Genomic DNA, 16,707 nt, shown 5'->3' on the forward strand with positions numbered 1-16,707 from the left:
AATCTTGTATAATGCAGATGGATTAGAAGACAGAGGTACTGCTTGCAGACTTGAGCTGATTCTGCAAATCTGGCCTGTGGTGTCTTTATGTGTCTGGTTTGATAGATGTTAAAAGCCATTTTGGACTTTGGAAAAGGTATATCTCATTCACAAAAGTATTGGCTGAATTAATAAGTTTTCCTGGAACTAGAAAGATTGTAATCACTTTGCAGTGATAGCTAAGGCAGCTCTTTGCTGAGCTCACGTGGGCAGGCAGGATTAATCAGTTCAGCCATACCCTGCATGAAGATGATGAATATGTAAGAAGTAATATTTGGGCTCTCTATCTGCATCTGAATTAATAAACTTTGTTGATTCAATCAGTCTTGTGGAGAACCAGCTTGTATGTTTCTGTGTTTGTGGCATGAATAAGCAATTATTTCTGAGCTGACTGATGTGTTTTATGTGTACTTAAAAGGAAAAGAGAGAAAAAACTTCATTGATATGTCTTATATTTGGAGTCCTATCAGAGTTCCTAACAATGGCAGAGATATTGTATTAATATGAGAGAGGAATGACTCCAACACATGAGTTTACACAAAAGTTCTTAGAATGCAGAAATAAACTGTAATGCAAAGAAAAGGGGTTTAGATAAATAACTTACAGAAGTGGAAGCAGAACCTTTTCAACTTAAGTCTGGTAGCATATTCATGGTAAAACAATCTTTTCAATTAATTTTAAGAGTTATTTTTGACTTTTCAATATAATAATAATAATAATATTTGTTATTGTTACTTAGGTCCTCATTCTGTCAAGATGTGTGCTACTTCTTCACTTCATTCATAACAAGTTGTCTTCCAAAGTAATAACATTACTTATGAAAGATGATAGTAGGCACCATCTGAATGGAATTTTCTTTCACATATTGAATTTATTTTAAGCAAATATCTAAACATAAATCTTTAGCCCTTTACATGAGCTTCTTATAGATACTTACAGACTGTCATGTAGTAAAAGTGATGAGTATCTTATTTTAGTTTACAAATACAATAGAAGCTTTCAGTTTGGGTAAGAAAAAATTGATGCATACAACCTACTTTGAAATTGATGTGACAGCTTGATATGCTGCTTTCATAAAAGCTTTGGAGTACTGTAAATGGATATTATTTGTGTTCTTTTACTGCTGACACTCTATGGAGCATTCTGTATGTGATTTTAGACTGATTATTGTGACATTCAACAATGAAGCAAGACAAGGCACTATTTCATGTTCACAGCATGTACTTTGCCTACACTGTGTACCTTTCGCATGGCAGCCTTGCTCACCAAATAGAATAAATCTTGTTTGCCTCAGCACATTGATAATCAGTTGGTGCTGGCACAGATTGACCAATGTCAATATTTATTTAAAGTAAGATGTGTTTGGAGAGCAAGTGAACCTTTATCTGGCTATATACTGTAAGTAAAGTTGAAATGTATAAAATGCAGATTGAACGTTTTCTTTAATTCACTTTTTTCATGGCTGCAAAAGCCCCAGTTTTCACCCCTGCCTGTGCCCACCACCAGTGTGAAAACTTCCATAGTTGCAGATAGTCATCAGTGCAGCTAGGAATTTTGTACATATTTCATTTTTTAGAAAAGGAATAACGACTTTTTGTATGCATTCTATATGCAGTACAACACATTTTGTCATCTAGCTTTCTAATATGTTTTAAAAATAATTTAAAATGTTTTCTATAATTTTTTTCTTTTTAATTTTTTTTTTCTTTCTCCCTTTCCCCTGGGTTTTTCAGCAACAGATGAGCATATTTTTGTTTTCTACTCAACACCCAAAGTTAATTGGGATTTTTTCACCCACCATGCCTTGGTCTGTCATATGCTTCCTCTGTTGGTTTTCATAACAAAGTTTCACTTTCTTCCTTAGCCTGTCCCCTTAAGTTTTTCATATCTCTTCAGCTTCTAAACATTAACCTTTTTCTGAACACTTGTTTTTTTTGCCTTTCCCTGTGCTTTCTGAACACCTCACTTGCAGAAACTGCTGGGGCGGGCTGCTGGGTGATTGCCTTGTGGCCTCTGGAGTCTCTCTGTGTTTTCCTAACTCAATGAAAGTGATTCTTGGCCTTTATTTCATCAGGCCTGGCTATTATTCTTATGCTTTTTCCAGAGAAAGCATGAAGGACACTCTCCACCCTGCTGTTGTTCCACTGTGGTTTGTGGTGGGCATCTTTGCCTACATGCACGGTTAGCTATTTCCTGCCTCATTTCTGTGGCAGTAGTGACTCTAGGAGCTCAGAGTCTGGAATCATGATATCTCTAGTGGCTGCAAATTTTGCATTTTAGCATAGTTTCTGTGGATGGTAAAATGGGTGACACAGCCCCTACCTGCATCATTCTAGCACTGTCATCTGGATCCCACTCATCATCTCTTGCAGCTTCCAACTGCAAAAATTTTGACTTGAACTGCAAGGTGAAGGACTGGATATTTAAAGCTTGGGATACTCCTGGTCAGATAAGGAGAGCTGACAAAATGATTTTACACTTCTGTTTGAATTTGAGCTCCCACACGTACTGTTGTAATATGCAATAATCATTGGAGAAAAAGTAAGATTTGTATTCTTTCAAGGAATTGTTCACCACTTTAAGCCTGTATCTGTTCACTTAATAGCAGGTGAATATTGAAAATGTAACAGAATGATTTTTCTTCATTTGTAATCTGAAAATTTCCTTGTTCTTTACATGCAGTGCTACACTATTGGCTTTTCTGGTTGAGCTTCTTAAGAGTTCAGTAGCCATGCAAGAACAAATGCTTGGTGGAAAAGGCTTCCTAGTCATTGGCTACCTCCTTGAAAAGGTATGTTTGGAGGGATTTCTATCTTTGTTCTTAGTACTTCTACTGTCAGTGTGGTGTTTTCAATCACTTAGCTCACAGAACTGGTGGAATAAAATTTGTGACGTAAGATATTTTTTATTTGTAATACTTACAAGTTTTCTACAGTAGTATTTTCATCTTCCTTATCTGCTTGTGTGCCAATATTGAAGTTGATCCTGTTTGTCTAATTTATGGTCTAATTTATGGATCTGTTTGTGTATTACTTTAATGTAAGTTCATTTTTGTTTCTACACTCTTTGTTCCGCAAACTCTGATTTTGAAAAATTTTTTTTTTCCCAGTTTGTAAAGGGATATAACAGACTTCTCATTACTTAGGTTTACATTTATTTTTTGTGTCAGCTAATTAAGTTAATCTTCTATGGCTCAGTTCTGAAATTGTTGAGATAGTTTCCCCGTCCCTCGAAGAAAAAAAAAAAACTGTAAAAGATTTTTATTTCTGAAAGAAACAGTTGCAAGGCACATTCCCTTTACTAGTTTGTGTTCAGACATGATGAGGAGTTACCACAAAACTGTGGTTCAGTTGAGATGCTTATCTGAGGAATATTACTTACCTCCTAGCCCTAAACCTTATCATTACTGTGATTTCATAATCTGAAAACAAACTACTTTACTAAGATAGTAATACTCTTATGGATGACCCTCATGCCTCTGATATTCTTGAATATCTACTACTGTATTTTTCATAGGCATGAGGTCAGCATAACAGTCATTTGAGGACAAGTTATGAAAAAAGCCTTTGTGTTGTGTGATGGTGAAATTAAGTAACTATAATCTCACCTTTAAAATAATACTGGATTCTGAAGAAGGATGACAAATAATTTCAGCTAGAGAAATTCGTTCTTGTAGCAGAAAGACTGCTATACTACTTCACTGTAGTAATACCTAAAAGTAGATTATTTTTTATGCTTTAATGTTTTTTTTTTTACTAAGCAAATGGGATTTAGAATGTTTAGGAGCTATTCTGGCACCAGTGCTAGGTGTTCTTGTGGCATAACTGGAATGAATTTGTAAAAGTGTTAGCTCCAGTTCCCTAAGTTATACAGCAGCAGGCTGGTGAGCTCTTATGGAGTCCCTTTCTTGTGAATAGAGCACTGTGGTGTACACAAATTCAATAGATAGATTTAGAACGTTGTACATGAAGTTAAAATAAAAATTTGCATACTATTCTAATTAACACCTGCTACAATCATTAAACTCTGGTTATGTGAACATATAAAGGATTTTGATTTATTTCTGTCACAACATAACTTTACAGCATATGCTGTATTCTCCTTAGCTTCAGTTTTTCAGAAGGTTGTATTTTATTTTTTCAACGTATGCTTATGTTCAGTTGGCAAACATGACAGGAAAAAAACCTTTCATTTCCTAGTTGGGTTTGATTTTATTATTTGTAAATTATCTGTTCATTTGCATTTGATCAAATACTTCAGAGAGGACAGAAAGCTTTTTTTTTCCCCTGACTCAGACATAAAAAACCAATTTTGTTCTTGTTAGGTGCAAACTATTAATTGTAAATTGTGATGTACAAGCCAAAGTAAATTCCACATCCAGGCTGAACTTGTATTGCTAGCAAGTGAACTGCACTTCAAAAAATAACAAATCTTCATGTTCCCCAACCGTGCTAACAGTACTAAAGGCATTTGGAAAATATTTTAGAGAAGGCAAAGGGAAGGATGTTTAGAGTTTTTTCCTATTAGTTTATTTTGTTAACTCAGTTTCATAGTCCACATGCTGTGTTACTGCACAGGAACAGCTCTCAACTGTGATTTTACAGCATATGCTATGAAACTGAAGGATTCTCTTGAAATCTGAGGAAAACTCGAACCCAAATCCTCTGAATACCTATTTATGGTTAAGAAATAAAAGCAAGTTTACCAGTCATGTATATGTACACATTGAGACAACAAATTTCATTAAAACGCATCATTAACTGAAGAAGAATTAAGACTTCAGCAAAGTTCTCAAGGCACTGTGCTGTGTAAAATTTAGAATCCTGACTGGATTTTAATGAGACAAAACATCAAAAAAACAGAAAACAAAAAAAACAAAACAAAACAAAAAAACAAACAATAAAAACCAACCAACCAACCAACCAACCAAAAAAAGCAAGCGTTTAATCTCAGTTATTGATTAATATTAAAACTTGTTAAATTTAGCCATTAGAAAGACTGTGTTGATATTTTTTCCTGCTTCCCTTTCATAGTCAATGATGTAAAAACATATAAGGTTGCATATATTTAGTCAGGGTGATTCTGATGAAAATATCAGACTTCATATGTCTTTTCTAAGTATAGTAATAAAGAAGAGTTTTCTTTATCTTTGTTCTTTCTGATTATTTTTCCCCAGTCATCTAGAGTTCATATAACCAGAGCAGTTTTGGAACAATTTTTGTCATTTGCAAAATATTTGGATGGTTTGTCTCATGGAGCACCTTTACTAAAGCAATTATGTGATCACATCCTTTTTAATCCTGCTATCTGGATACATACCCCTGCAAAGGTAATTGTACACTTGAATGATGTTACAACTCTCCTGCAGGTATTCTTTTACACCATCGTATTTAGGTTTTTAAATTTTTATTTTGAAACATGGTAATAAAGATTTTTTTAGGTCGTGACATCTATACCCTCCTAAATTACAGTCTCCAATATCTTTTATAAATTTCTAAAATCAATTACATTCACACCTGAAATACTGGCAAAGTCTTTCAAAAGACTGTTTCTAAAAACCCTGTCCCTTTTTCAGTTGTTAAGTTACACTGTCTTCCTAAAGATATGCATAGAAGTATATACTTTAATGGTAAGAAAAAGGTAGGATATATTTTTTACATATTCACAAAAGTTTTAATTCGTATTATGTATTTTGCTTTGATAAAAAACACGAACAGTTTTTTATCTCTAGTGATAATGAATTAGTTCTTTTCCTGAATAATCCCAGTTGAGGAATGTGAATAAAGAAAGAAAAAAGAAAAAAAAAAGTGAAAAGTGGATTGGTACTAAATTCTGTTGATTTATATTTATCATATAAAAAATCAAAATAGAAAACATACACGTTTTTTTATCATGACATAAATCATAGAAAACTTAGGTTGGAAGGAACTTCGGAAGGTCATTCCAGGTGTCATTCCTGTCCCTGGCCTAAGTAAAGTTGTTTTATCATTACTTTTTAGTTTTCTACATCAAACCCATGGCAAATCCTAAAAACCCTACAACTTAAGGTTGTTAATATATAACTTATATGTGTGTGGATAACTATTTCATTCTTCAGGTGCAGCTGTCCCTGTATACCTACTTGTCAGCTGAATTTATTGGAACTGCTACGATCTATAACACCATCCGCAGAGTAGGAACAGTTCTGCAGTTAATGCACACACTGAAATACTACTACTGGGTGGTTAATCCTGCTGATAGCAGTGGCATTACTCCCAAAGGATTAGGTAAGTAAAATGCATAAGAAAGAAAATGTAAACGTTTTTTCCATAGGAAGATTTATGATGTAAATGAGTGAAAGCTCCTTGGATGTGTAGATAAAGAGCTAATGGCAATAATCAGTAGCAGTGGTGAAAAGGACTATGCAAGGATTTTCTGTAAATCATACAGCTCTGGTGGTGATTCCTTATGTTTATATACATTCCCAGAAGATTCCAGCTATGCTTTTCACTTGCATATCATATTGTTATGTGAGCATACTTTAGGACACATTAAAATCACTGGGTTTTCTCCTTCTGTAACACAAGGGAAATGTGAAGTGTATCTCATATGCTAAATAAAGCCTCACAGGATTTGAACAATTGGTAGTGTAAAGTGACTTTGAAAACAGAGTGAAAACTTTTAGTTCTCTCTGCTGAGATCTCTGGAACCGTGTTTCCAGTTTAATATAATTTTGTCTCTACCCTCATAAAATAGAGATTGATTTAAGTTCCTTTATATTCATGTGCTTAGCTTAGTTCAGGAATCATTGAACGCCAACAACAAAATAGAATTAATTCACGGTAATTGCTGCATGTAACAGATGTGTATGAACCAAAGCATCAAATCATTCTAATCCTAGAGAGTCCAGCTGTAATGCCTTCATCATCATAGAATCCTAGGGGTTGGAAGGGACCTCGAAAGATCATCTAGTCCAACCCCCCCTGCCAGAGCAGGGCCCCCTAGAGTACATCGCCTAGGAACGTGTCCAGGCGGGTTTTGAATGTCTCCAGTGAAGGAGACTCCACAACCCCCCTGGGCAGCCTGTTCCAGGGCTCTGTCACCCTTACAGTAAAAAAATTTTTTCGGATATTCAACTTGAACCTCCTATGCTCCAATTTACACCCATTACCCCTTGTCCTATCACTGGTCACCATAGAGAAAAGCCTAACTCCATCTCCCTGACACTCACCCCTTACATATTTGAAAACATTGATGAGGTCACCTCTCAGTCTCCTTTTCTCCAAACTAAAGAGACCCAGCTCCCTCAGCCTTTCCTCATAAGGGAGATGTTCCACTCCCTTAATCATCTTAGTAGCTCTGCGCTGGACTCTTTCAAGCACTTCCCTGTCCTTCTTGACCTGAGGGGCCCAGAACTGGACACAATACTCCAGGTGCGGCCTCACCAATACAGCTACTACTTGTGTAAAGCAGGGAGGATTTGGCTAAAATCTCTTAAAAAATAATTGATATATGAGAACTTATTAATTATCTTCTGTCACCATTACTGCCATGCTGAAAAACTGAATGGTTGGTGGATGTTTCAGTGCTGTCACATACCCAAATACTTGAGACATACATATCATAGAAGGTATTGGATAATTCTTCATTTGTAAACGAGCTGTTTGCATCAGCTTGATGTAATTTCAAGCTGTAACTTCTTGAGGCTTACAGGAAGAGCTGCTGTTGGAGCTGTGACCTTATTTATAGTTCTTACATGGATAATATTACATGAATTATATTCTTCATAAAATTATTAAAATTTACTTTAAAAATACCTGAAAAAAATCACACTGTGTTTCTGTTTACTGTTCATTTGAAATAAAAAATTGTATTATCAGGTTATGGAGTATTTGGAAGTATAAGGCCAGTTGAATAGCTAGGAAAAAAATATAATGGATTCATCAGGCATGCTGTAAGCAAGGACACAAAATAAGGAAAGAAATTCATCGTTTAACTCTAAATTAGCATACATATGGCTGTTATGCTTCCCTGTATTTTGTTTCATTCTTACCTATTTTAAGGATATAGTATATTCTCTTCTAATTTGCATCAATTCCATACAATATTCTGGTTTTCTCAAGAAGGCAACCAGAATAGTTTCCTGAAAGGTAATCAGATAGTTTATATTACTGTTTGGTTGGTGCAGCAGTATGACAACAAGAATTGCAACAAATAATGTCTTCATACAATGTGAGGAGGTGTTTGATAAACTGTAAAGCCATGCACATTTTCATAATATATATTATTATCTGCTTTATCTAAATTTTCTCCTTTTCTTCCTTTAGTTGTATTTCTAGATAAACTTGACTTTATAAAGATCTCCACATTCTTCCTTTTTCCTTATCTTCTTCCTTCCTCCCTGTTTCTTAGATTACAGAAAGTACCCAGGTAATTGCTACAAATATGAGAAAGTATTTAGCAGTACTCTCTTTCCTATTTGTAAAAATAGCTTTCTTGTGTTGAGTTGAAGAATATAAACTTATAATGGTGGAAAATCAGTTTCATTTTGATAGATGTGCAAATACAGCATAACTATGGAGTTTTCTCTGTGCAATTCAGCACTAGGACTTTTTGGCTATTATTTCACAGTTAACCTCTGCTTCTCACTAATACAGCTGTAATGACTGTGGTGATTTGCAAGCAAATGATTGTAAAAATGTAATAATTGCTGATGTGATGGGTTGCTAAATTTAATTTCATATTAACTTAATTTTGTATTAGTCTTTTTATCAAATTCACATTAATTACTTTCAATTGATGAAATTCCTGAAAAGTTTCAAAATGTTTAATCACCTGGATAATACATCACTTTTCCACACAAAATGCTCTTTCTTTTCACATTAAGTGCTATCTGCCAATGTGCTGTGCAGGTCTGTCTCATTCAGGCTTAGAGTCTTAGAGTACTATAAGTAGCTGCAGTTGATATGCTTAATGCTTTTTTCTTTCCACCTCTCTTTTCAGCAACTCAGAACTTCAACAATCATAGTATTTCAAGAAAGTGAACTGTTCCAGGGCTTTGGTTTTATGTTGACATTTGTTAGCCTGCATAAAATTACTACTGCCATATGTAGCTGGCAAGATAAAATGTAGAAAATGTGTAAACAGATTTTTTTAAAAGAGGCTTACACTCTAAAAATATAGTTGTGAATGTTAGTTGCTGGATTTTAAGCAAAATTGATGTTTTGAAACAAAAGGATCCATTGTCTGTGAGAAGTAATTACACTTTAAAAAATAGAAAAATATCCTAGTGCAAGAAAATAGGATATGATTATCAGAGGTCACTGAAACTCAAAGTTAAATTGACATCAAATTTCAGATCTGAAGACTTCAGTGGAAATATTACCAATATTTGAAATTTGACTGCATGTGTTATAGTGCCTTCAAATAATTTGCTGTCATACTAGAAAGTAAGCTTATTAATGCAGATATTTTTATAGCGTGATGCTTACTTGTGTTCTAAGCATATAACTTTTTATGCAGAGATACTGAAACACTTCATATTAGTAGCAGTTTGATTTGCATTACTTGCAAACTCCTACTCTGCTTCAAGATGTTATTGCCTTCCCCTGTCTACAGAAGTTACAAAATGGGTGTTTTCTGTACTGACTCTTTGTTTAAAGTCAAAGTAGCTCAAGCTTTCCATTTGACTGACACTGTTTTCATTTCTTAAGAAAGTTTCCCCCTTGGTTCTGGTGGTATTCAGCTTATGGAATAGGAGGTCTAAGTGTTTCAAATTATTTAAAAGGTTCCAATGTTGATTTCAATTTTGATTTTCTATCTTCTCTTTCATTATTGCATTCCTATTTCAAACTGGTACTTCTTCTGGGATTCAGTATACTGAATTGGGATTCTTTTTATTCCTTCTCAATTATCAGAAACTTTTTCAAAATGTATACTTTCCAATTTGTTTGATAATAGTTCTTAGTAGCTTTTTGGTTTAGGTATAGATGTACATAGTAGAGGCAAGTTCCCTGTTTATAATTTTTAAACATTGAATTGCTAGTTATAAATAGGTGGCAGGACAATAGTGACCATATTTAAAGTAAGTTTATGAAATAATTCTCATGTCAAGAAAACCAGGAAAGCTCAAACAAAGTTCCACAGGAAAGAATCTCTAAACTTAGTTATGTTTTACATTTTACACTTATACTATGCTTGTAGCTATTCCTTTGATTTGCCACATGCATGCCTTTAACATTTAAATCATGCAGAATAATGTGTGAGGGTGGGAGAAATTCATTGGGTTGCTCTGCAGTTGCAGCATCTGAAGATACAATGAAGCTGGCAATTGATTAAAAATTATTCAAAATTCTATTAATTCAGTCATTACTTCCTTTTTTGGATGCTGAAAAGGAACAGGAGGATAAGTGTGGAGAGCTTTAACTCTTCATCTTGCTGTGGTAGATTGTGCATTTCAATAACACTTCAAGCTGCCAGAGACATCTTAGTGTCACATTATCGCTCTTTGCTCTTCTTTGATGTTTTATATTTCAAAATATATTCTAGCCTGATATTTAAAGAAAAGCCAATCTGTGAAGGTCTTTCAAAAAGGGCAAAACCATATATTTTTAATATCAAAGCAACATAGAAAAAAAATAAACAATTTTTTATTTTCATCTTTGGATGTCTACTAACTGCTGGATATTTTGGGTTTCTTATTAACCTCTTCAAAGAAAACTAAAACATTTATGCATTTTAAAAATATTCTCAATGTAGCTAAATTAATTTGATGTTCAATTTCTGCAAATTTAAGAGAGAGCTTATTAGAGTCCACTGGGATAATTATGTTTTCAAAACCCTTTATTTGAATTACTTACCAACTGCATCTCATTCTCGAAAGTATTGATGGACCAGCAATGGTGCAGTACTAACAATAAAATTAAAACAATAACAGAAAAATAAATATTGTGGATTTTTTTCCTATGAAAAACTAATTTAGCATCTCTGTGTTAGCATCTCTAAATATATTTTGCTTGCTTTTTTAATAAGGTAAATATGCATTTCATTTTCAGGCTACTAAGTAGTGTAGTTCTTTTAATGTGGACCTTTATGTACACAGAGTATTTTGCCTCCTGCTAGAGAACACATGGTTGTTAATGTCCAAGTTAACTCATCTTAACCAGAGTTTTCAAGAACATTTGTAATGTCCAGCATTTTTTAACATAACCTAGGAAAACGAGGATCATGAAAATTGTTATAAGGAAAAAGTAACTGATTTTTGTGGACAGAAAAATTTGCACAGAGTTAATTAAAAGGTTGGGCTACTGTTAAACTCAGTTCCTTGAGTATTTGTCTCCTATATAAGTAACATGATGTTACTTTTACATGCATAGAAATCAGATTCTATCAGAATCAGATGCTATCTATATCATGTTTTATTAATTTATTAATTAAGTAGAAAATTCATGCTTTGACACATAAAAAAAGCCAGATGGAACATTTTATTTTCAAAGACAAGAAATCATTATTTTTGTTTTTAAAAGTCTCCCAATCAGTTTTTTAAACCAGTACTGGTTGTACTCTACTCTGTGAATATGTTTACTTATTGCCTCTTAATTAGGTCTAGTTTATGCCTCTATAATTGCTCTGAGCTGCAAGGATGAATTAGATTTTTTTTTAATATTTTTTATTTTTTTCTCTCTGGATAAAGCTGGGTAACTTTCATTATGAGTGTATATTTTTTTAAAAATCGTGCAAATCATGTATTGTCTGCAACAAATACATACATAAAGAATCTAAAAGCAGGAAATTATTAGGTGACTCATCCTGGTGTCATACAGAGGTGTCATTTCTCTTTGCCAATTAGCAAGAATGTTGCTATTTTGAATTAGGGGCTTATGGTTGCTGTATGAGGTTTTAAAAGGATTATCTTTGTTGTTGATTAGGTTTGATTTTGGATTTTGTCATTAGTAGTGCTGTTTATCAGTTTCTAAGTGACAGTGGTCTATATCCAGTGATGGCCTCAAAGATTAATAAACACTAAAGAAAAAGTACTTTTCAGATTCGAGTTGAAAAACAAGATCCTGTTTTCTCTCTTTAACTCAGTGTATGTGCCTATAATGTATGTTTTTCAAGTATAGCAAAAACTATACCACTGTTTGGTCAATAATGCATTCTGTAAAAATTCATCTTTAACTAGTAATGAAACCAAAAAGTCTGGAGATTTAAAAATTATAGGGGAAATTCCATTTTATGTAACTTTATAACTTCAGAGATTAATTCAATGAGCCTGTCTCAAGTGTCACTTGCATTACTGTTGCTGCAACCTTTCCTTCCACTATTTGTAGCTGTCAACTGGTTACATAGCCTCCACTTTTCCCTTATTTTTCTCTACCAATTAATTTTTCAAACTGAAAAAGTCTTTTGGGCAGAAGCTGTCCCATTTTTCTGATTCTAGTGCAGTGAAGTTTCAAGACACAACCGAAATGTAATAAATAAATAGTACTGGAGGACTGAAGGAAAAAGCATCATTTTACCTACTTGGCATAAAACCTCCAAGCAACAGCTCCTTTCATATGTTTTGCATGTTGAAGAACCCTTTTTAGGGTTCTGACATATCTCCACATAAGTTAGTGGATATGTGAATAACAACTATGAAACTTAGGTATCTGAGCATTTAATATCCCATTTAATTTTGGATATATTCTTTTTAATCCTTCCTTGAGGTTTAAATAAGCAAAATTCCTAGCACAGCTCTCCCTTGTCTTAGTGTTTTGTTTTCTGCTTCCATAATTACAGTCTTCTAGAAAAGACAAAATGCCTTCTTTTTAAAGGTCTGTTTTTGAGATATTGTCCAATGCTGTATCCCAATAAGGTGTAGGAGAGAAGAGGCTGTGCAGAGAGACAGATTTTTGTGATGCAGTTAGAGTTGAATCTGCATTTGAATTAGGGAAAAAAATAGCTGTTGGCTAGGAGCACATCATTCCCATAAAAACACATGCAATATTTAATGCAGTTGCAGCTGGTACCAAAAACACTTATTTCTTTTTCTGGAGAGGGAAATAGGTGTTTCATGCTGCCATTAAAATGGATGGATATAAAGCTATCCCTCTGTCTTAAAAACCTGTGTGATAGATTTCTGCAGCAGTATTTTTATTGGTTTTACATATGATGATGTGGGGAGGTTGGGATTGATTTATTTGTTGGTTGCTGAACAGTTCTGCCCTCCACTCCTTAATAGGAAGGAAAACTCTTTTACTCTTTGGTTCCTCCTCAAACAAATGTAACTTACCTTCAAATTTGCCCTGGTTGCAAGCTTGGATTACCATGTGTAAAGCAGTGGCTTCACTTTGATGAGTGTCACCAGAAACTATAAAAAAAATCTTCATTAAAAGGTTACATTCTGCTGGACTGGAAATAATACTGACATGGAGTGCTATAACACTTTAATATGTGCTTATCAGCATAAGATGAAATGATTGATGAGAAAGTAAATTAGGCCGCATTTATTTTCATAGTGGAAATTTTAAGACTGTCTATAACACAGACTGCTTTAAAAGTCAGAACCTAATAAAGGAATTTGCAGTTCAGTCTGAACTATTTATGAAATGAGAGAATGGAACAAGGCTCAAGTAGATATAGTTGCTCAAGCTCCTTTTCTTATGCAATTTTTTTGATACATCTCTTTTCCCAATGTACTTCCTCAAGCAAAATTGCTTCAAGTATTATGGATTTGGTTTGGGGTTTTTTTTTGCAGGTTTACATTTAGTATTTTTTTCAGGTGGTAGTTTCTTTTTGGTTAAATAGCTTCAGTTTCCACTATAGATAATGACCACCATTATTATTTCAATAATCCTTTCTCTGTTGGATTTCATTCAGATGGTTTTAAAATAGTGCTTAATTATTCAAAGTTGTTACCCTGCATATCAGTGAGATTCAACTTTGTATTCAGATCCTTTTAAGTTTACATGTCCAGGATGTAGCTTGGTGTTTAAGCTTCCACTGTTTTCAGTGAAACTCTTTATAGTCAATAGAACTAATAATTTTTTGTCTGAATTGGGCACTGACACTGGGCCAGTTGACTAGATCTAGTCAATAAATGGGATTTGAAACTCCAGGCTCAAATGAAGACACCAAAAGAACATATACCTTAATTTAGTTGTGTGAGTCTAGACTTGATTACTGCCTTCCATCTTCCTGTGTCTTTGTTAAAAAAAAGGGGATTTCTTTTTTTTCAAAAGGAAACATCAGTTATACTTGAGTATACTACTGCTGTAAAGTGTGATTCTGAAAGGTCACAGATGACATCATTTGAAAATCTGAACTTCTATATAATGAATAAAATCTGTTGTAGCAACTGTGATTTCCTTAAGCTTCAGTCATTAAGGAACCAGTTTATATTTAAAATTGGTATCTTTTGTTTCTTCCAGATGGTCCTCGACCCTCACAGAAAGAAATCGTATCACTAAGGGCATTTATGCTGCTCTTTTTGAAACAACTTATATTAAAGGTAAAACAGTTTATTCCAGCTGGAAAACATTGAGTTCTGTCAAATACAGGTAGTAGGGTCTTTTATGGTGGTAAATATGTAATGTCTGTCAGGTACTGCAGCTGTTTCTGGTTAACATTCATGTGTTCATGCACATACTTCTAATCAACATAAAGATACAAAATCTATGCAATATTTCTTATTAACCTCACCATACTATGCCAGATGTCCATATGTATTTTGTTAAATGTACTTGCAGAAATATTGTATGACACCACTGAATTTTTTATGTATGTTTTTTATATTCCAGTAGATAGTTTAGTTAGGTTTTTTTTTGTTGTTTGGGTTTTTTTGTTGGTTTGTTGTTTTGGGTTTTTTTTTTTTGTCTGTTCAGTTGGTTGTTTGTTTTTTTTTTTTTTTTCTCATTTGAGACTGGAATGAAAACCAGTATTTTCTTGGCCTGACTTATGCATCCTGTTCTTTTCTTTGCTGTATCAGAGATTAGAGGCAGTAATATTTTATTATAGTTGGGGGCCCACACTGTAAGAATCCTTTCCAACAGGAACTGAGTGCTGATTCATGCTGGTTTGAATTTTTAATATGATAACCAAAAGCAATGGAATGAATGAGATAATTCAGTCTTTTGAATTTAAATAGAAGATTTGACATTTTCCAAGTTTTTCTTGAACCTGGTTTAGAGAATGTATTTAAGTATTTTCTCTGAATAATGCTCCTCCTCTTTGTTTTTTTGTGTTGTTTTTTTAGGATCGAGGAGTGAAAGAAGATGAACTGCAGAGTATATTAAATTACTTATTAACAATGCATGAGGTATATTTCTGTAATTACCTGTATTTTAGTGTAACCAATTGTACTCTATGGAAAACCTGCTTGTGGGTTTAGTTTGTAGAATAACAGTGATGTTTGTCATACAGGATGAAAATATTCATGATGTGCTGCAACTGCTGGTGGCACTAATGTCTGAACATCCAGCATCCATGATACCTGCCTTTGATCAGAGAAATGGGATAAGGTAAGACAGTGAAGTCTATATTTATCTTTTTCCACTATCATCACTCTCCAGATTGCTCCTTGTTCCCATAAATGTCACACTCACTGATCTTTTAAATGGTAAATTTACTAATTTAGGCTATCTTTTTTTTTTTTTTTTTTTTTTTTTTTTTTTTAAACCAAAGTATTTTTGATAGGGTAGGGGGAAAAAATTACACTTAATGTTGTCATTATGATATTTCAAGGTAACCATATTTTTTTTGCATCCAAATTTCAAATAGAGAATGTAATTAACCAGATGTCTCAAAAAACCAAGTATCTTTCTCAGAATAATTTTCTGTCTTCAGATATTTGGCATAATCTGGAGACAAGAAAAAGAAAAAAGGATAAACTGTGCCCTAACCTCTCCAACTTTCTGTGGAGAGATTAAAAATGCTGTCTGTGACATTAATATTTTTATCTATTTTACAGTAAAAGTGGTAACTGATGATTCATAGAAAAGCTATTTTTTTTGTTGTTTCCTTTTAGTAATGCAGTTCCTGTCAGAGATTAGTAATTTCATTTTAGCAAGTTAATATTTACTATAGCATATTTTTTTTTCTTCTGTTCTGAAAATTCTTGGGAAAATGCAAGGGGCTTGTAAAAACAGAGGTACAGGGAAACACATTTGCTATCTGATAAATTCAAGCTTTGTTTTGCAGAAATACTTAGAACTTTATACAAATACTTGTACTAAAAATTGTTTGAATGCAGTGCTGGTTCAAGGGAAGAGTAATTGTATTCACAGTTAGGACTTTGTTTTCTCCCTGCAGTTATCTTTATTCAGACATAATTCTATTCATGCAACCTTTTGAAAAAGAGTAAAATTGATCTAGAAAATTTAAGACATATTTATGTAACATATGTACCAGTTTTAAAATGGTTTGATGGTGCATTTGCTGTGTTGAAAAGCTTGTGTTGAAAAAGTGGAGAGGATGCACAGAATTGCAAAATTTAAGTGTTAAAAAAAATGCCTTGACACAGAATTAGGAGCTCATCTGCTTATGTTATCAGAGGACAAAATCCTCAGAGGTCATTTGATACAGACATAAGTCTATTAGTCTATTAAAGAAGATACTGTTGGCTAAAGTGCTCTTTAGTGGAGAAAGAATGGTTAATAGGTGAAGCTCAGCTAATTCAAATGGGAAACTAAAATATAGATTTAAAAAACT

General features: G+C 33.6%; 1 protein-coding gene across 8 annotated transcripts in view; it reads left to right on the plus strand.

The window, feature by feature from the left end:
* NBEA (neurobeachin) overlaps positions 1-16,707 on the plus strand; it is a 460,838-nt gene that overhangs the window by 115,109 nt on the left and 329,022 nt on the right. For all 8 annotated transcript variants that reach the window (XM_071737478.1, XM_071737489.1, XM_071737508.1 and 5 more), the window contains exons 11-16: positions 2,722-2,830; positions 5,216-5,368; positions 6,137-6,305; positions 14,430-14,509; positions 15,254-15,316; positions 15,421-15,518. In XM_071737478.1, the coding sequence (XP_071593579.1) occupies positions 2,722-2,830; positions 5,216-5,368; positions 6,137-6,305; positions 14,430-14,509; positions 15,254-15,316; positions 15,421-15,518 (672 nt within the window). The remainder of the gene's footprint in view (positions 1-2,721; positions 2,831-5,215; positions 5,369-6,136; positions 6,306-14,429; positions 14,510-15,253; positions 15,317-15,420; positions 15,519-16,707) is intronic.

The sequence above is a fragment of the Heliangelus exortis genome, chromosome 1 (assembly GCF_036169615.1).
Source record: "Heliangelus exortis chromosome 1, bHelExo1.hap1, whole genome shotgun sequence".
Classification (NCBI taxonomy): Eukaryota; Metazoa; Chordata; class Aves; order Apodiformes; family Trochilidae; genus Heliangelus; species Heliangelus exortis.